Raw genomic sequence first — 21,206 nt, 5'->3', positions numbered from 1 at the left:
TTTCCTCCCTAGTCTCCCACAAAGTCTTGGGATATACTCCATTATGTCCCAGGGATTTATCTACCTCAGTGTGTTTTAAGACTTCGGGCACTTCCTCTTCTGTAATGTGGAGTCTCTTCAAGACATCACTATTTATTTCCCCAAGTTCCCTAGCATCTATGCCTTTTTTGATGGTAAATACTGACAAGAAATATTCATTTAGGATCTCACTCATCTCTTGTGGCTCTGCATATCTTCTTGGGACTCTAGAGCTGCAAGAGTTTGGGATAGGGGCATTGAGACCGTGAAATGATTTACACCTGAAGACGAACATTTTGTCTTTAAGGCATTGAAGAAAAGTGAACCAACATAGGTTAGACACCACAGCTTATTGCAAACATTGGATTGGGAGTGACAGATACCTGAGATGATGTCTAAGGAGGTGAATGGAATTTGTGGAAAGGGTGCAAAGGTTTGTGGTGTGGGACTGAAAATGATGGTTTCAATTTTCCCAGTCTGAACTGAAAGGAAGGTTGGCTATTCAAGGACTGGACATCAGTAAATCATCCTGAATAAGTGCAATAAATGGGTTGAGAGAGGTGGTGGCAATTTAGAGCACAGTGTTCCCATAGAAGGTCTAATATGTCTTCGGATAGTTTTAGCAAGAACCAGCAGCTAGAGGAAGAGACCACAGATAGATCCTCAAGGTGTGGTGTAGATAGCCATACAAGGAAGAGGAGAGAAGTCATTACTGGGGATTCTCTTGGATGGCTTACCTGGCATTATTTGGCATTTCATACTACATAGCACAACCAACTCAGTTGATTGACAAAGTCCTCCTCATTAACATCTGGGAGATATTTCAAAATTGGGGAAGCTATCCCATAAACTACTCAAGCAAAAGTCTTATGTAGTAATGTTCACAGAATCATGCTTCTCATCCAAAGTCCCAGATTGCCCCATATCCACACATGAGAAGGACTGACCTTAATCCTTAAATTTGACTGTAGACCTCATAAGGTCAAGTTCTTGCGAGGAGTGCAAGCCCAACATAGCTAGGCATGTATGGACTGTGATGTTGGACATTTAACTGTGTTTCTTTGTTTTTTTTAAAATTTTTAGTAAGAAGGACTATAATGTTCATTTACTTGACTTTGTTTATTTTTCTGCTTTGTACCAAGATTCTGTACCTACGTACCTTTATACCTATGATGGCGCCGTAAGTGGCGACTTGTAACTTTCACTGTACTCATGAGAGTACATGTGGTAATAAATCTAATACAATTCAATGAAATCTCATGTCATCAACTCATTCATATTCTAAACTACTGCCTTCTCTCAGCTGTTGAATCAGTACTCTACTGAAGAAGGGTCACCGGACCCGAAATGCTAATTCTGCTTACTCTCCACAGATGATGCCAGACCTCCTGAGTTTTTCCAGCAATTTCTTTTTTTGAATCAGTACTCTTTGTTGAACACCACTTAGAAGAAATACTGAGGGTATCAGAGATATGCACTCAGTTAGGTCTCCGACCTCCGTTAGTGGTTTAGAAGCACCACTATTGACACAGCTCACAAAGTACTGCGGGAGATATCCATTAGACTGGGCTTGCCGCAGGTTTTTGCCCTTTTTCTAGCCAAAAAAATCCAAATACTTTGTACTTACCACCCACTTAGCACTGAAGTCAAACTCACCCTGGTGCAAGCTCACTTGATATGCTGATAGAATAGCACATCACAAGAGATGGCTTGTTCAGCTCCATACATCTGTGCACATCAACGGCTGATGTCAAGGCCACCTACTACCTCACTGATGCACATTGTGTTCTCACTAATCTTCCTCTCTAATATGGCAACTTGGCATCAAAAAGGAACAGTAGTTAAGCTGCTCAGTTTAGACTCAAAGTCATTGAGACAGCAGACCATAGTAGTAATAGTGCAGCTGAAGAATTCAAGATGTCAGAGAAGAACTTTGGTGACTGGAGGCAGTTGTCTAGACAACTCAGGCAGATGCCAAAGAATACACACGCGAGCACAGGATATCCTAGCATGTGGCTGCAGTTCGAAGATGTAGTTGCAAAATACCTCAATGAAAATCACTAGAATAGATTCTGAGATTCACACAGATGCTTGAGAAAGATCATCCTGAAACAAGCAAGGAAATGAGGCATTGCAGATTTTATTACCAGTCTTGAATATGTACCAGGTTTATGAAAAGAAATAATTTTGTACTAAAAGTGAAGATCAAGATTTCCGTGATTCCAGCAAATATAGACAGAAGAATAAATGCAAAAGTTTGGGAACATGAATGACATTCACAAGCCAGGCTGTCAAACAGTGAACCAAGTTGAAGAGAAAACAGTGTTAGTGAAGACAGCTGGCCACTAAAAATGATAGATACTTCTTTATGGTGTGTTTCTCTGACAGAACAAAATTCAGGCAAATGGTGATATTCAAATCAAAAATCCTACCAAAACAGCAATTCACAAATATAGAACGGGACTTAATGTGTTCATGATAAAAGATGGATGGATGAAGATGGTTTGAAAATATGGCAGAGGAAAGTTTTGGACCAGGAGGACTACGTAAAGAAAGAAAGAAAGAAAGATAGGGTGACTGAAGGTGACAAAAGGTGACAGGAGTGAGTCAGTGATCTGGTTAACAGTACTTTTATGGCCAATTTAAAGGAGGACCTGAAGGGTTCTTAAGCAAGTCAGGAGAAAGTGCAGCTGAAGCCTCACTTAATGGAAGAGGCCAGAGGGAGTATGGGAGAAGCTGAACATCCACTTGAGGGCAGTATTATTCCAGGGAAAGTGGAACAGGTAAGACAAGATCCCATTCCTAGTACAAAGGGAAACAGAAAATGAAGATACCCCACAGAAGACACCAGCAGTGGAGACCACTACCTGCAAGTTCCACTCCAAGCCACACATCATCCTAACTTGGAACTATACAGCCATTCCTTCATTGTTGTTGGGTCAAGCTTCTGAATCTACCTCCTGATAATACTGTAGGTGTACCCACATCACCTGGACTGCAGCGGTTCATTAAGACAGACCAACAACACCTTTTCAAGACTGAGCCATTGATACAAATGTCCTCTCAATAAATTTTTAAAAATTACAATGACATGCAAACAGAGTAACCTATTGGTAGTTCATAGGAACAAAAACCAAGTTTCAAACCTCTCGGTCCATTCCATTTGAAGTAAAGTTAATCAAGGCCGAGGAGCAGGTACAAGTCCAGAGACCCCACAGGAGGCAAACCTTAGATTACCACCTACCAACTACTAAGAAATCAAATTTTCAGAAAAAAAATGCCTGAATCTGACATGGATTATAGAAGTGGGCTGTGAAGGGTTAAAATTCAAAAAGGTGGCGCAGCCTAGGGAATAATTTGAGCTGCTTTGAAGCCAATTTATGATGATGAAAGTGAATGTGCGATGTGTGTGTTGTTGTCTCAGTTTTTGTATTGTCAGTTCAGACTGACCTTGTCAAGGAATGCTCACTGTAAACAAAAGGGAGAACTATTGTCCATGTCCATTTCTTGCTGTGGGAAAGTTTCACAATAATGGTAAAATTTGATCGATCAATTTTCAAATTCCATCATCTGATTTTAATGCCTGAAACATTCAAGTGCTAATATTTTTTACAGGAGAAAACACTGACTTAAGATGGCTGCATTAGTCGCCTGACAGGGTTCAGCAAGCTCACAAAATCAACATAAGATAACAAAGATAGTCTGAGCTGAAATTAACATTTTATCAAGTTGCATGGTAAGGTAAGACGTGAAGAAACCCTCATCTCCTATGTCTGACTTGTGCATTCCTGGAAGTTTCATTTATCAGGATCATAGTCGCGTATAGATTATCCACTTTGCAAAGAAATAATGACTTCAGACATGGGAATACACACATAAACTCTCAGAAAAAAACAGTTTTTGGGCAGACAAAAGAAGGAAAATAGATTTGTATCAAAGAATTGGAAGACTCTGGCTGTCTCCCTGCCTGTCCAATTCAACCTCACACAAAAAAACAGCAGCGGGTAATAAAGCAAACTGGTGTAACATCTATTCTTCAAGAACTTGAGGAAATTTAGTTCTTGACGCTGCTGAGGACAAGACATTCATTAAACAACGATAGTTTGAGGTTAAAATCTAATAGTGCAAGACTCTAAGGACTTATGTTTTAAATCTACACATTCTTTAATTTTCTGTACCAGATACTCTCTTCGATGTGAACTTTGTACCAGTGCTTGTGTGTGTCAGAGTTTTGATAGATAAAGAAGAGGTACTAAAAAGGCTGGCAGCACTCCAGGTAAAGAAGTAACCAGGCCCAGATGGAATGTATGCTAGTTTGCTGAGAGAGGTAGGGAGCAAATTGCAGAGCCATTGGCAGAAGTTTTCCAGGTCTCTCTGAATGCTGAATAGTCCTGGGAGACTGGGGGTTTGCCAATGTGACACCATTGTTTAAGAAAGGGGCAAAGGATAACATAGGAAACTACAGACCTGTCAGCTTGACATCAATAGTGGGAAAACTGACAGAGGCCATAATACAGGATAAGATAAATATACACAGTGAAAAATAAGTTAATACTAGACAGTCAACATGACTTTGTCAAGGGCAGGTCATGTCTGACAAAGTTAATTGAGTTCTTTGATGAGGTGACACAGGAAGTGGATGAGGGTAGTGCTGTGGATTTCTTGGACTGGAGATGAGTTGCTTTTTATGATTTACATAAGCGATTTGGAAATAGGTGTTGAGGGCTTGATCTCTACATTTGCAAATGATGCTAAGCTGGGGAGAATAGTGAATTGTGGAGATGATACTGAGAGTCTTCAGAGGAACATTGACAAGTTGGCCAAATGGGCAGACTGCTAGCAGATAAATTTCAATGCAGAGGAATGTGAGGTAATGCATTTTGGTAGAACAAATGTGGACAGACAATACTGGCTCAATGGTACACCTTTGTTGGGAACACAGGAACAGGGGGACAATGGGGTTCACATGCATAATTCTCTGAAGGTGGCCAGATAAGTTGAATCAGTTTTTAAGAAGCTTATAGGATCCTTAGATTTATAAAGAGTGGCATAGGGTATAAAAGCAAGGAAGTGATGCTACACCTCTACAAGTTATTGGTTAGACCACATTTGGAGTATTACGTTCAGTTTTCAGCACCTTATTTAAAGAAAAATGTTAAAACCCTGGAGAGAATAAAAAGGACATTTACTGGAATGAAGCAGGAATGAGGGATTTTAGATACAAGGAAAGATTAGAGAAATTAGGTTCATTCTCTTTGAAGCAAAGAAGATTAAGAGGTGACTTTATTGAAGTGTTCAAAATAATGAACAATTTTGACAGGGTAAAGAAGGCTATTCTGTTTCCAATAGTTGTTAAGCCAGTAACTAGGGGGCACAATTTCAAGATTGTCAGTAATAGAGCTAGAAGTGAGATGAAAAGAAATTTCTTTACCCAGTGAGTTGTTAGGATTTGGAATGTGCTGCCTGGGAAAGTGGTGGAGATGGATTCCATATGAGGTTTCTAAAGAGAGCTTGATATATATTTGAAAGTGATTAATTTAGAGGGCTATGGAGATAGGACTGGAGAATGGGACTAGGCTGTTTCAGGAGCCAGTGGGTTTTGCTGTCAGCCCTGACCTTCCTCAATCTGCCTTCACCAAATAAGGAAGGCAGCGGCAGTGACCAACAACCCACATGTGGCTGGGCACATGACTCTTGCTGAAAAGGACCTAATTTGGGAACATAAAGGGTGAAAGAATTGTTTGATTTCAGAGGAGTCATCAGTGATGCCATACTCTGCAGACGAGAGTTGAACACGTTTCTCCATTGTATGAGACATGTGAGCATCTGATAATTGGAACATGTCTTCATCATTCATTCCACTTTAGCCTCAGCACATTCAACAACTTGGTGAAGGTACTCTGCAGCTAATCCCCCTTTGGCCAACATTTTCCTTTTTTTACGTCATTGCTGATAACTTTGGCATCATTGAGATGCCAATGCTAGATTTGCAGGAACAATGCCATTGTGTAAGTCACCTTTGACAACCATTTGAATCTTAGCATGTTCACGCTGCATGCATTGCAAACGGACAATAGAATGATTGCGAATGAAATATACCTGAAATTTGTAAAAGCATGCTCCATATATTTTTTTCCTTCAATGTCCTAGCTTTGAGGAGGTAGGGATCCCATATTTCACCCATCAATGTTACATAGACTTTACTCATCCTGCAGTGTTGTCCCAGCAACTTTCCCTTGAGTGGACTTCAGGCTAGTCCCTGCACATCCCTACCCTCCCAACACCCCATTAACACTTTCTAACATTTGGTTAAAGAAACACACAGTGTGGTTGTCATGCATGAACTGGCAATTGCTGTAGGTGTCAGGTTGATGTCTGGTTCAAGTGGATAAGAATGGTCAGTAAATGTTGCATGCCAATGTCTGTGGGTGAGGGCTGCACGCAGCTGGTGCTCATGGATCATGCTTTGAGATGCTGTTTAGTGCTGCCAGTGAAGCAGGCTGCTTTCTCCAGGATGGTGCCTAGCCTTTTGAGTATTGTTGGAGCTGCACTCATCCAGGTAAGTGGGGAGTATTCCATCACAGTCTTGACTTGTGTCTTGTAGATAATGGACAGGCTTTAGGGAGTCAGGAGGTGAGTTACTTGCCGTAGTATTCCTAGCCTCCGACTGGCCTTTGTAGCCATTGTGTTTATAAGAGAGTCATAGAGTTCCTACAGTGTGGAAACAGGCCATTTGGACCAACAAGTTCACATTGAACCTCCAAAGAGCATCCCACCCAGACCCATTCCCCTCCTGCTGTATTTCCCATGTCTAACCCACCTAACCTAAACATCCCTGGATACTATGGGCTGTTTAGCATGGTCAATCCACATACCCTGCACATCTTTGGACTGTGGGAGGAAACTGGAGCACCCAGAAGAAACCCACACAGACACAGGGAGAATGTGCAAACTCCACACAGACAGTTGCCTGAGAGTGGAATCAAACCTGGGTCCCTGGTGCTGTGAGGCAGCAGTGCTAACCACTAAGCCACCAAGCAACTTGCAAGTTCAATTGACTTTCTGGACATTGGTAACCCTAGGATGTTGATAGTGGGGGATTCAGTGATGGTAACACCATTGAAATGTCAAGAGGCAGTGGTTAGATCGTCTCTTGTTGGAGATAGCCATTGCCTGGCATGTGTGTGGCATGGATGTTAATTACCATTTGTCAGCCCAAGTCATATAGTGGTATTCACACATAACTGCAACGTTTGTCCATCTAGGTGTGAGAGGCCATGGGTTTGGAGGGTGCTATCAGAAGAGTTGGTTTGAAAAGTGGCAACATGGGAGCTTTGATGTGTTAATACAGTGCATCTTGTAGATGGTACACACTGTTACCACTGTATGTTGACAGTAAATTTTGAAGTGGTAGAAGAGGTGCTAATCAAGCAGGTTTCTTTGACCTTGATGGTGCCAGGTTTCTTGAATCTTGTTGGAATGAGAGGACAGCAAGAGATAAGAGGAGAGTACTCCTTCACACTGCTGACTTGTGCCTTGTAGATGGTAGACAGACTTTAGGGAAATATAAGTTACTCACTACAGAAAATTCCTACCCTCTGACCTCCTCTTGTAGCCATAGTATTTACATGGTGCATCCAGTTCAGTTTCTGGTTAATGATAACTGCAAGGAAGTTGATAGTAAGGTATTTAACAATAGTAATGCCATTGAATATCAAGGGTGATGGTTAGATTCTCTTGTTTCAGATGATTGTTGCATGGCATTTGAATGTCAGTTGTCACTTAGTTTGAATATGATTTTGAATTTGAATGATTTATTATCACTTGCATTTCACAGTAAATAATACAGTAAAATACAGTGAAAAGATTCAACTGTCGTCGTAATTTGGCACCGTTTTGAATAGTTTAAGAACAAAAAGAGCAAAAAAAAAAACTGAAAGTGAATCTATCATCATTCCACTGCCTCCACCATGAGTCCTGAGCCAGCTCACCAACGACACCTGCACTGCCAACCCTCCTCCATCACCTCGCTGGTGCCTGCGTCGGACTCACCAACATAGGAGTCGCCAGACTTTGGGCGCCATTTCTTCATCGCTGGGCCCACTTTGCCGACACCACTGCTGAGTCCCATACTGAACCCACACTCGCTCTGCAACCAAGAGGCCCCAGCTCTGCTGCTGCTGCCACCTCACCGATAACCAGGAGTCCCTGCTCCAGGCCTACCGTATCTGCAACCAGTCCCTGGCACTGCTGCTGCCTTGATGATGCCAGGAGTCCCCACTCCAGGTGCACCATGCTGCCACCACTGCAGCTGCCGCTCGCCAACGCCAGGAGTCCCTGCTCTGGGCCTACTGCAACCATGAGTCCCTGTCTCCACTGCCAGACCAGGCTGCCACTGTGCCAATAGTCCTGCTCCACCTGTCCTCCTCCTAGATGTTGCCTTGCCGGTGTCGCCATCTTGAAAAGTCCACCGCCGCCGTTTCCAATCAGCGCAGGAGGTTTGCTGCTGCTGCTGGCCCAGAATTCTAGGAAGATGTCCTTGCTGCTACAGCCTCCAATGACCAGAAAATCCTGCAATCACTGCTGCCGACGCCTCTGACCTCTGGAAGGTTACTGCCACCCCGCGCATGGCTTGCTCTCTCTGCTGTGTTGATGCCGCTGTCTAACCTACCAGTGAAAAGAAAAACAGAAGAAACAAACAAAAGAAAAAGAGCAGACTTCTGATGTTACACTGGAGGAAAGGTCACTGATGCAGCAGTTGAAGATGGCTGGGCCTAGATTTGATGTCACTTTTTGTTATTTTTCTCGGCATTAGTTAGCCATAAAATTCAAGCATTGTATTTGGCGTTTTAATTTTCCCATTGACATATGACATAGGTGTCTGCTAAAAAAGAAAAAGAAAATAGTTGATTTCTGACCTAGTCAGTACAAAGAAGGAACCTGGTCGTAACATTGTCTGAAAAACATGTTTTTCCCAGTGGAACTGTTATTCCATACACTAAATAGTGTTTGATGTTCACTATTTCCCCATATAATTGGCAATGTAATCCTGTCATTTGATGTCCATGGTGGATCTGAGTTGGTGCAGGTGAAACTTGTTCAGTTCGTTTTGACACGAAGGTGTTTGTATGGCCACTTTCTGTATACATAAGGGCTCTTGTGGTGCAGAGGTACTTTCTGTACCTTCGGATCAGGTGACCTGGGTTCAAGTATCACCTGCTGTGGAGGTGTACAGTAAAATTGCTGAGTCGGTTGTTTAAAATGTAACTATGGGAAAGACTATGTTTGCGAACAAACTGTCCTCATGCTGATCTAAGACTCTCTCTTGCACAATGAATGTAGCACTTCTGATGCAGTAAACATTTCTTAGTAAATAGAGTCTTTAAACATTTCTTAGTAAACTGAGTCTTGTTTGTCAGTGCATTCTCTGAGTGGATTACAATAATTGGTGTGTTACCATCAATGGGGATGGGTGGTTTGAAATATTGCTTCGGGTGTAGCTTTTTTACCCCCATCTCAAGTTTACAGTATATGTTATAATCCTTCATTACCAAATTTGAAACATTAATGGCCAGTGTTGATTGTCCTGGATCTGTACCTCAGATGCGTAGTTAACAACAAACTGTAATTTGTTAATGTTTTTGTCTCTAACCTTCATTTATGCTGCTGCTAAACAGCTGGATAGATTTATCTAAACAAAAATACTATTGACAATTGAATTTATATTTATAATTTATAACAATATAAATTGACTTCTGTTCTGCTACTCACTTCCACCTTATTAAAAAAAAAACCTTGTTTTGCATTAAAATACCTTAACATTATGAAATTTAACATATTGAAATTGATATGTTATTTTGCCCCATTTAATAGACCAATACAGTATGTTCATGAAATGCTGTATGCGGGCACCAGGTGGCACAAGCATTTGTTAATGTACTTAATAATTGTAATTTTACAAGTGAAAATCAAATAAACTTGATACAGCTTTATTCAGTTAACAATATTATCTTAAGTAATACTTTATGTGCTGTGACCTTTTTTTCCCTTCCAAAGGCAAGTAAGGCTTTGTTGAATATTTATTCACTTTGGACAACTGATACTGGGCTCAGTCAACCCAAGGTCAGGTATAGGTAACGTTAGATACAACATAAATCTCTTTGCACTTTGTCCCAATAATGTGTCTTAACCTCAATATCATAATATTCTCCAGTTCATTTTCCAAAACCTCGCCCATCCCCACCACTCCAACCCTCAATTAGTTTGCTATTTAGTTGTTGCCATATCAAATGGTGGTTGCCTTTAGAACAGCTGTTGGAAAGTAATGTTATTGCTTTATTTAGGGGTGGATCCAGTCCAAGTTTAAGTTCAAATCCAAGATGAAAAGTGTGCTAACTTAACCAAATCCTACAGCATTTTTGATGGAATCTCCCTGCACACGTGTACCTGCACAAAGCACAGGTCTGATTTCCTTAGAAAACTAACCTTTAGTGGGTAGATAATTAGTAGAAATTAAATTGGAGACAGCTCGCCATTCCTTTTGAGTGTTATTATCCATGCATTTAAGTGTCATACAAAAGTGTTGAAGAGAAAAATCTCATTGTTTGGAATAAGTCTTAAATGATATATACTGTAGTTTGCTAATTTGTATGACCTGTAAAGTATAAGTGTGAAAAAAAAAGTTTGAAATGAATTGAATTAATATGATACAAATTTGTTTGACAATAATTGTGCTTTGTCATTTGGATGATGTGGGCTGTGATTTGCTGCACACTAAGATGTGAACTGTGGTTTTTATTTGCAAACAGCTGGACTGACTCAGCTGCACATTTTTCCGAACGAAAGTTTGTTTTTTAAATTCTTGGATTGTGGAAATATGTCAAAATGATTAAATGCACTGTTATGATTTACATATTTTAAGGAATGTCTTTTATAATACATAAACAAACTATCTGCCCCCTCTAATTTTTTGAGGTAGGGTAGGGAAATGCTTTCATTATATTAATGCAACAACTTTGTAGAGTATAAATAAAGCATTGATAATTACTTTAAACAAAAAGGTGATGACTTTTATTTTATTATTAGTATTTATTTGAATGATATTTTCCATTAAACTTTTAGCATGCTTATGAAATGAAATGTTGCAACCAATCTGGAGTGCAATATGGACCAATGCACCAATGTCTGTTTACTCAACCATTCTATTTACTATTATAGTGTACTTCTGTTGCAGCCAGTTATTAATTTTAACCAAATACCAATCAGTTTCTTATGCTTTGCTCTTTACAGGTCAAACCCTACACCATAGCCATGTCAAGCTCAATCTTAAGTCTTTTTTTGACGAAGTTGTATTGAGACTCTGGAGATTTTTACTGCAAGGCCTTGCAAAATCTCTCACTATACCTTACCAAACTTGCCTCATTAACTACTGCCCTGCCCCCATAGAGCCCCACTGGCCCTATCTTACCTTGTGCCATTCCTGGAACAACTTGCCACTGTGGAGATATTCCAGAATTCATTGGTGTCTTGGGCACTGGCAGCATATTTAAAATGCCATTGAATACCCTCTATGGATTGGAATGTTAACCCCAGACATAGCAGAGAAGGGAAATTTAGTTACCTACTCGGTGGGCAGGAACTTTGAAGTCTTGCTGCATGGAGTGGTGCAGAGGTAAGAATTCCTTTCCCTTACGATCACAGAGGAGGCCACAACTCCAGGCTCTGTTCGAGGTTGTCAATTGGGTTAGTGCAGTCTCAGGCATCTGAGGAATGCCCATCACTGTTAGAAGAAAGTCAATAACCTTCTCCACTCTGCCCCCATGAGTAAGTGTCACCATCGTCTGTCCAGTATCTCATGCTCACTCTATCTCTGCTTGTGTACACGGTTCCTACCATTGTTCATGCTCTATCACTCTCACTATTTGCCTGCAGTCACTCTCAAATGCCCTTTCACACCACTGACCCTGCATACCCTCTATGCTGTAATCACTCACTCAGGACACCTCCCCGCCTACACCAGTGTCCAACTTCTGTCTCCTTGAATAGCTTCCTGTCTCTCATTCCAGGGGGAAAACAGTCCACATACAATCACAGAGTGCAGAAGGAGCACATTTGTCCCATCATGTCTGCATTGGTTCCATACTTACCTAGTGCCTATCTCCTACATTTTTCCTATACCCCTGCATAACATTTATATCCAAACAATCATCCAATGTTCATCAACTGAACATGCCTCCACCACATTTCCAGGTAGTGCTTTCCACACCCTAACTACTCACTATGTACATCATTCTTGTTTCATGTGCACATATAAATTTAGCTTCTCACTGCTTTTTCGGAGATGATCCTGACTCCGTCTGCCCCAAACAACTAATTCTGTGCAAGCATCTGAACTGATTTCGGAGCCTGCTCTTTTCTTACAGGGTGAAGGCGATGTTCCCTGATTTGATTGAGGACTGCTGACAATGTTGACAAGTTTTCTAGCTTTGTGTCTGTGCTAAATGGCACGACAATAGAACAGTACTCTAAGCCTGGTATCTCTAGCTGAGTGTGCAAAGAAGCAAGACAGGAATGCTGTGAGCATCCCAGTAATGTGCCCATGGAATGTGCCTTGAAATGTTAGTGCCCAGTGTTCAGCATGGAGGTGCTTTGGAGCAAGCAGTCAGCTGAAGTCACTTAATACCTATTCTGACTTCCACGTTAAGAATTCTCCATGCATTGTTTGGTACATTTCATAAGATTAGAAGCTCCATATTAATTAGCTGAGATGTACCATTATTAAGGAATTAACAAGCCAAACATCACCCTTCATAGGCAACTTGCTGTTGCCCATTGAGAAACTAACTTCACCACTTGTCAAATGCATAAAAGATGCACAGAGTTGTTCCTAACATCGAGAAAGGCATGGCCAGGCCTCTTAGAGTAATAGAGTCATACAGCACGGAAATGGACCCTTCAGCTAACTCATCCATACTGACCAAGTTTCCCAAACTAAACTGGTACCATTTGCTTGTGTTTGGCCCATATCCCTCTAAATCTTTCCTATTCATGTACATGTCCAAATGTCTTTTGAATGTTGTAACTGTACCTGCATCTATTCCTTTGGTAGTTCAAATCATAAATGAGCCACTCTCTATGTGAAAAAGTTATTCCTCAAGCCCCTTTTAAATTTTTCTCCTCCTTCCTTAAAAATATGTCCTCTAGTTTTGGACTCCCCTTCCCTAGGGAAAACGCATTTATTATTAACCTTATCTAAGCCCTTCCTGATTTTATAAAACTCAATAAGGTCACCCCTCAACCTTCTACGTTCCAGTGAAAAAAGTTCCAGCCCATCCAGCCTCGCCCTATAACTCAAACCCTCCAGTCTGGCAACATCCTTGTGAATCATCTTTTCTGCATCCTTTCCAATTTAATAATATCATTTTCCACAACAGGACAACTAGAACTGCACAGTACTCCAGAGGAGCCCCCACCAACATCCTTACCACTACAATATGATGTCCAAACTACTATACTCGATGGTCTGAGCAATGAAGGCAAGTGTGCCAAATGTTGTCTTCATCACCCTGTCGACCTGTTATGCAATTTTCAAGGAATTATGTACCTGAACCCCCAGGTCTCTCTGTTCGACAACACTCCCTATGATTCTGCTATAAATCATGCCATGGCCCACATCATTCAGGCTATCAGAGCAAAAATTTCAAATGCCATCCATCAAGAAAAAAGATTTTTTTGGTGACTGGGAAGAAGTGGGTATGTAGGTAATTGAAAGTATTATGACCAGTCCCCAGGTGAAGTTCCATGATTTCCGGATACCTCAAAGTGTTAAGCTCCTGAGTGAGGAGAGGTGAACTGGCACCCCTGGGTTATTCATCTGACCCCAGTTGGTCACAACAAGGTTAATTTTTTAAAAGCCTCTCTTCCATTCCCTTCTCCCAGACCCAAATGAACTTAAGTTTTAAAAGGAGTCAAACTAAACAGGCATTCCTGAATTAACAAAAAGATTGAGTTCATTAACTGTGAAACATGCGATAAATAGTAATTTAACACCCGTATACACAGATTAGAAATAAGAGGTGAATCCAAAATTTAAAAGTCTTCAAATAAGACTAATGATCACTTTCTGAATTGCTCGTGCAGAGAGGATAGTGAACGTTTCAATTATTGCAGTGGATATCAGTTGAACAGTCAAATTTGAGATTCTTTGCTTTGTAGGTTGATCGAAACTATTTTGACTCAATTCCTTTCAGCAGTGGTTGACTCTTCAAGTGCAAAGGTCCTTTTGTTGTCCTGTTACTTTTTAACTAGCTTGCTGGTGAGTTGGCTTCTAGAACTCATTGAGAGAATGTCTTTTCTCATTTCTTTATCTGGGTTGCAGGAGTGTTTCATGGCCGTTCACAAAACTATGACCTTCATAACACTCTAGGCTACATACTAGGATGTCAGGCTACTAATACACATAGACCAGCATTTTAGCTCGCTTTTAACCCTGTTTGTTGTATAGACCTGATTGCATGAGATGGCTTCCCACTGACAGAGGCTAGCTAGTTGGCCTCTCATTATTGCTTCCTCTTTAGACTTTCCATTTGAAATTTCCCTGATTCTGTACAACAGTGACATTCCAGAAGTTCTCTTCAGGAGAACTCTGAATTTACATCCACAGGGATCTTGGCTATGTTAGCACAATTTAAAAAAAAACTTTGAATTAAAGTGCTTTTGTCCAAGGTGATCACGGGTTATAATCCATGGTCATGACAGGAAAGAGAGTACGAAAGGGGAAAGTGCCATGGGAGGCTGTGGAGAGTTAAGGAGAATGCAGAAATAAGAACAAGAAGGTTGTCTTCAATCAATTAATTGTTGTTAAGTGAGGGTGAAAAATGAGGCTGGCACGACGGCTCAGTGGTTAGCACTGCTGCCTTACAGCACCAGGGACCTGCGTTTGATTCCATCCTCAGGTGACTGTCTGTCTGGAGTTTGCTTATTCTCCCTGTGTCTGTGTGGGTTTCCTCCCACAATCCAAAGATGTGCAGGTTAGGTGAAGTGGTCATGCTAAATTGTCCATAGTGTCCAGAGATATGTAGTTTAGGTGGATTAGCCATGGGAAATACAGGGATAGGGTTGATAGGGATGCTCTCTAGCGAGGCAGTACGGGCTGAATGGCCTGCTTCCACACTGTAGGGATTCTGTGAAAAGATAAGATGTGCTCCAGTGTGGAGGCTGGGTTCAGTGTTCAAAAACAATGCTTCAATTCTTATTAGTCTGGCTATTGTTTGACCGATGTTTGTCAGCTCTGGTTACCCAAGTGGTGATGGATGTTAAGGAGATATGCTGCGTTAAGATGTGTGGGCTTTTATTTCAAAACAATGGTCAGTGCTGAAGTGGGTGGATGCCAATCAGTGTCATTTTGCTCTGCAAGTGACATGGCACTTGGGTTGTACAACTAGCAAGTCGGAAACTTCATTCCACTACTTATGTCACTGGAGAAACAGATAATTTACTTCTAGAAGTATAAACAATACAAATATACCACTTTTAAAATAATTGTCACAGACTCTGGCTTTAATGCCACTGTGGTAGCTGGTGATGAAAAAATGAGGAGTAGGGAAATGAAAATGATGGAGTTTTGGGACTTGAACAATAAGAAGGATGATGTCAGAGGAATGAAATGCACAGGACAAGAAGTATAAAAATACTACCAGAAAACTTTCAGCTGGAGTAAAAGGCTGCCTCTGAGTATTTCTGTCATCCCTGCATTGTGAAAATTGAGAAGAACTTGGTAATTTATCTCTCAATAACCAATGTCTGGTTGGCTATCATGCAGTGAAATATCATGGCTGGAATGTTGTCCAGTAGTTTGGATTATTCTGTTGTGGCAGTCTAAGATTCACTTGGTATTGTTCAAATAGAATATTACAATTCATTCTCCTACACAATTTACTCTGCCTTCTTCAAATACAGGAAATCATCGTCATTCCATTTGTTCTGTCAATGCTGAGAACAATTTCCTAGTAGCAAAAATTCTGCTTTTGTAGTTATGCTGAAAGGAATGCTAAAACACAGTTGAATGGAAGTCTGAGCTGTATGATATGAAGTTTAGATTGATAATTCAAAACGTTAACCTAACAGACATCTGGAGTGAGCAAACTGAAGATTTTCTAACATAATAAAACAGCTAGGAAATTGGAAGTTGTACAGCAGAGCAACCTAGAGGATTATTTGGGGGAAAAATTTTCCTTAGCCTGAACTTTTATCACTTGTAGCTTCACATTACATAAATATATTTTGCTCATTGATTCAACCCATGATTCTGCCAATGCAATATCTTCCTTCTAATACTGATAGATAGGAGTCAATTCAGTGAAAAACAACAATGATAATTCTAGAAAGAATAGCAATGATGGTTAAATATTTTAGGTCATGATGGAAAGCAAGAAGATTTGAGTACAGGAGCAGGGATGTTTTGCTGCAATTATACAAAGCTTTGGTGACACCACACCTGGAGTATTGCATGTAGTTTTAGCCTCCTTATCTGAGGAAGGATGTTCTAACTATAGAAGAAGTGCAGCAAAGATTTACCAGACTTATTCCTGGGATGGTAGGTCTGACATATGAGAAGAGGTTGAATTGGTTAGGATCATATTTGCTGGAGTTCAGAAGAAGGGTTGGGGGGGGCAGTGTTGCTTCTCATAGAAACCTATAAAACTTGAACAGGGCTAGACAGGATTGATGCAGGACGGAGTCACACGGGAGTCCAGAACTGGGGTCACAGTCTAAGGATACAGGGTATACCATTTAGGACTGTGATAAGGAGAAATTTCTTCACCAAGAGAGTGGTGATTCTGTGGAATTCACTAGCACAGAAAGCAGTTGAGACCAAACATTGAATGATTTCAAGGAGTATTTGGACTTAGCACTTGGGGCTAAAAGGTTCAAAGAGTAATATGGGGGAAAAACAGGAACAGATTATTGAGTTGGATGATCAGCCATGATCGTAATGAATGGTGGACCAGGCTCGAAGGGCCGATTGGCTTACTCCTGTTCCTATTTTCTATGGTGAATTCCTTTAACCTTGACCAAGGCACTAGATTTTGTTATGAGTAAGCCTTGATGTCTGCAGGGTATTAGACTACAGAAGACATTTTAAGGCTGCTCCACATCTGATGTTTACATTGGTGCACTTCCAGTAATGATTACTGGATATCATAAGGATAGCAACTCTGATATATTACCCTACATTCAAATGTGCTGTGACCAATTGCTGTACCTTCACCACTTCTTCACTGATATCAACTAAGTCAGTAAATAGCCAACACTGAATGTGAGGTCTTCCTGGATTGTGTGCCTCAACTATTTACTTGTCTTTCAGTACTGTAGTAATGTAAATTCTTTGATTTATTATGGGATAGATTGCCTGGTTATGAGGTTAAGCATGAGTCAAGTTCAATCTGACCTTCTAAATGTTATGCCACAATGCTCCTAAGTGTCATGGTGAGAAATTTGATGCTATTTCTGTACTGTAAATCTCTGCTCCATTGTAGAGTTTTAATATTACCTCACCAGTCAGTGATTTTGTATTGTATATTGTCATGCAGAGTAACTTGGTTATCTAAATAGTAGGATAACTTAGTGATGAGGCTGGCTTTTAGAAAATGTTTGGGGAAATCACAATGCTACAGCTTTTAGCGTGTAATTTGAAGATTAGACCTCTTTATCTTTAGTGAGTTATATACTTCTCTCTTTGAGAAATTACGTGCTAGATTATTATCCATAAACAATAAAACAAATGTTTTAATTTTTGAAAAGAAACTTTGAAACATCTATTTTTTGGAGATTAAAAATAATTATCTTCCTTACACTGCCCAAAATGTGTTGGTAACCCGAAAAATGAGGTGATAGTTGGAGGAACTTGACCCTTTAATTGCCAAGTTCCAACTAGTGAGCAGCCATGGTCATCAGAAACACTACAGCCATTTGTAAAATTGTGCATGTTATTCAGTAATTTTCATTTTCCTTGTGATTATATTGCTGTTTTTTTAAAAAATGATTAAAGAAAGGAAATGCCAAGAAATATTTTTGTGTTAGAAATTTATTGAACATTTAAGCACGTTTGGCGAACATTCCTGTGTGAAATGTTTTAATTTATGCATCAGAGATTACACTTAATAATTACTAATATTGAAAAGGACATTTCCAGATTTTAAAAAAATCACAAACATGATGCCTGGCCAGCTTTACCCTGAATTTGAAAGAACTAAAACAAGAATTTCCTGGTTAGCAACAGATTTAAAATTATATTCTTGTTTTAGCAGTCAGGAACTCTTGTGTTCTTTGAAACCATAAACAAAATGATAATTTGTTTTCAAGGGCAAAGGAGGAGCTTTCAGTGGTTGTGATTGGCTGCTGAATTGTCCGGTCCTATGACTACATCCCCTAATTAGTTTGTGTAGTACGGGATTCACATAGGCTCAGTGACATTTGTTGATCCTTTAACTCAGTACTATGTTTTGGTAGCAGCCTCTATGCAATGACAAAGGAATTTTGTGTACAGTGTATTGAGTCTGCAAAGAATTTTTTCAGAATTTCCATTAACCACATAGATTGGTCTTTCTCGGTTGCTTAATGGTCACACATTTTGAAGAGCAGACATGAGCTTGCATGCACGACGAGTCACATTGCCTGCAATCACTCCACTTTTACTGCAGAAACGGGTAAGATAGACTTTAATGTTTGTGTTCAGTTACTCTTATTTTTTAAAAAAAGCAATTGTTTGTAAATCTATTCCTTGAAAAGGCAATTCTCTCAACTCTTTTGAGAGACCCCACTTAACTGTTTAAAGACTGAAAGAGTTTTTAGTTTGGGAATATTTTACCTTGACTGAAATTTAGCAATTGGTTATAATAAACTCTGCATGTTTGATGCCTTAAGAATACCTGTAAATCTATGATCTAACTCATTAAGGAGGAAACAGAATCAACACTTAATGTTTTAGTACAAAATGGATGATCAACGATAGTGTTAAAAGTCATCAGACTCCAAATGTTGACTCAGCTTTCTCTCTATGGATGCTGTCAGACCTGCTAAGTTTCACCAACAATTTTTGTTTTTGTGTAAAATTACATGCCAGTTACAAGCAGATTGTGAGCCATGACTGACAAGTGAAATCACTATAAGGCTATGAGCTGAATGTTCTGATCTGATAGAAATCCCACTGAAATGATAGTATGGTGGTATACTTTGTGCCAGCTCCCTACTGTGAATCTTTTAGGATCAGATTGTTCTATGTTAGAAACCTGCTGCTACTTGTTGATTTGCATACTCAGGTTTGGAGGTGATGTTTGGAGGGAGGTTGGCTGCAGTCTCTGCTATCACATAGCAACTCAAAAAGCCTTAGTTGAAAAATTATTTTCCAACAGAATCTTTTGCTGACTTGGCAAAATTAGCCAGCCAGCAATTGGTTGCAGTTGGTTGCAATCGTCATCATACCACTTCCATTTTGGACCCCTGCATGACCCTCACTCAACACCTGAATTCCATGAGCAATGCTGAACACCACTGATTGGCCAGAGTTTTAAGGTGACATGGCCAAGAAATCGGTTGTATATCCTTTTCCCATCATTAACAACTGGCATGAATAAATATGTGCAATATATACTTATTTTCAGTCAGAAAACACTCAAGTGATGGTGTTCCCCACATTGGTGCAATATGTTATAAGCTAGTCTGTTGACTGTCTTGTTACTACCTGAAAATAGGCAGTTTGTGCAAAATATGCCCCTACATGTTATCCTTTGAAAGCTCGGTAAACATCTTAATGGTTAACAGAGATCTGTCTATAAATAGATCTTAGTTGCTTTACATTTTCAAAACCTTGTTTTTCTAAATATTTCACTGTTTAACTATTAATAGATGGAATTAATTGTTATGGAGTGTGGCTTTCTTATTATGATTTTATTATCTTTTATGACCTTGAAGATTGTAGTTCAGTGCCAAATGCTGCATAAATATGCCTTGCTGAGGTTTCTCATTATAACAATCCTGGATGTTGGCAGCAAGAGACTTTCATGCCATTCCAGTACATCTTCTTTTCATTTACTATATTTAGTCAATTGAAGAATCTATGCACTGGATATGGTGATGATAATAAGTCTGCAGGACATATATCTGCAGTGGTGCTTTTGTTGGCCACTGGTACAGCACAGCTACGAATGGGTAGAAGATGACCAGTAATATCAATGAATCCCTGCTTCATTGCTATATGCACCTGGCTCCCAAGACTGTTGAAAGCTGGAAAAACAATACTTGACATTTAAAAAATCATCAAAAATAGGCTTGCTACAAAGAAACTGAAAAATGATGGACACACTCAGCTTTACTCTTTTAAAACTCTTCCAATCTGGGGGCTCATTTGGAAGTCCTTTTTTCCACCAAATTTCCTGCGTCTTATCAGAGACATTAAAGAAACTCCCACCTATGGCTCTAGTATGACATTGTGTGACAAATTGGTATGCCATATACCAGGGTGAGCTTTTTCTTTGAAAAGCAGAAGGTCAAATTACATAATTTATTTTGCCACCTTACAACTGTGGTATTTTCACATGCTAATATTTGTCTTTGTTCTGTAATAGAACATTTTTTTATTATCCCATGACTGACTATAAGTTTAATTCTCAATACTTGGGAACGACATTTGCTGCAAAATAAAAGAGTGGGAGGAGTTCAAATGCCATAGATTCTGTTAGTTTAATTTTACTGCCAAAATAAATTTGTGATAGTTATCTTGACAATTAGATGGCTGCAAAACCCAGAGAAAACAGTTGTAAAACCTACTGAAATTCTTCAATCAATCCTCAGCATCCGCCTTGAAGTCAGTCTCTGAAAACAATAAATTGTAGCCTATCAGTCAATCCATAATATAAAATAACCACCGTAAAGAAGATAATTATTTTCCAGGGCTCTAAACTCATGTTATTTTTCATATACTTGACATGTAAGCTGATTCCTCTGATGTTAGCCATGACATGCTACATTCATGTTTGTAGTCAGCCCAGTTTTTTACACTACAAATGCTTATTTTAGTTACTGGTATCAGTATAACTGGATACAGAATTAAATGGGTGAAACAGATTATGTTGAGAAGAGTGACAGAAGGTTCAGTTCCACCGCTACTTGTGTTGCATGCTGATGATATT

The 21,206-nt window shown here is 39.8% G+C and overlaps 1 protein-coding gene across 1 annotated transcript in view; it reads left to right on the top strand.

Annotated features, from left to right (window-relative positions):
• Positions 1-18,471: 18,471 nt before the first annotated feature.
• The window catches only part of LOC109930119 (growth factor receptor-bound protein 14-like), a 110,842-nt gene continuing 108,107 nt past the window's right edge, over positions 18,472-21,206 (top strand). The window contains exon 1 of the mRNA XM_020529658.2: positions 18,472-18,725. Within this exon, the coding sequence (XP_020385247.2) occupies positions 18,663-18,725 (63 nt within the window). The 5' untranslated portion in view covers positions 18,472-18,662. The remainder of the gene's footprint in view (positions 18,726-21,206) is intronic.

This window comes from Rhincodon typus, chromosome 7 (genome assembly GCF_021869965.1).
Source record: "Rhincodon typus isolate 14 chromosome 7, sRhiTyp1.1, whole genome shotgun sequence".
Taxonomy (NCBI): domain Eukaryota; kingdom Metazoa; phylum Chordata; class Chondrichthyes; order Orectolobiformes; family Rhincodontidae; genus Rhincodon; species Rhincodon typus.
This window is presented reverse-complemented; position numbering and strand designations above follow the sequence as displayed.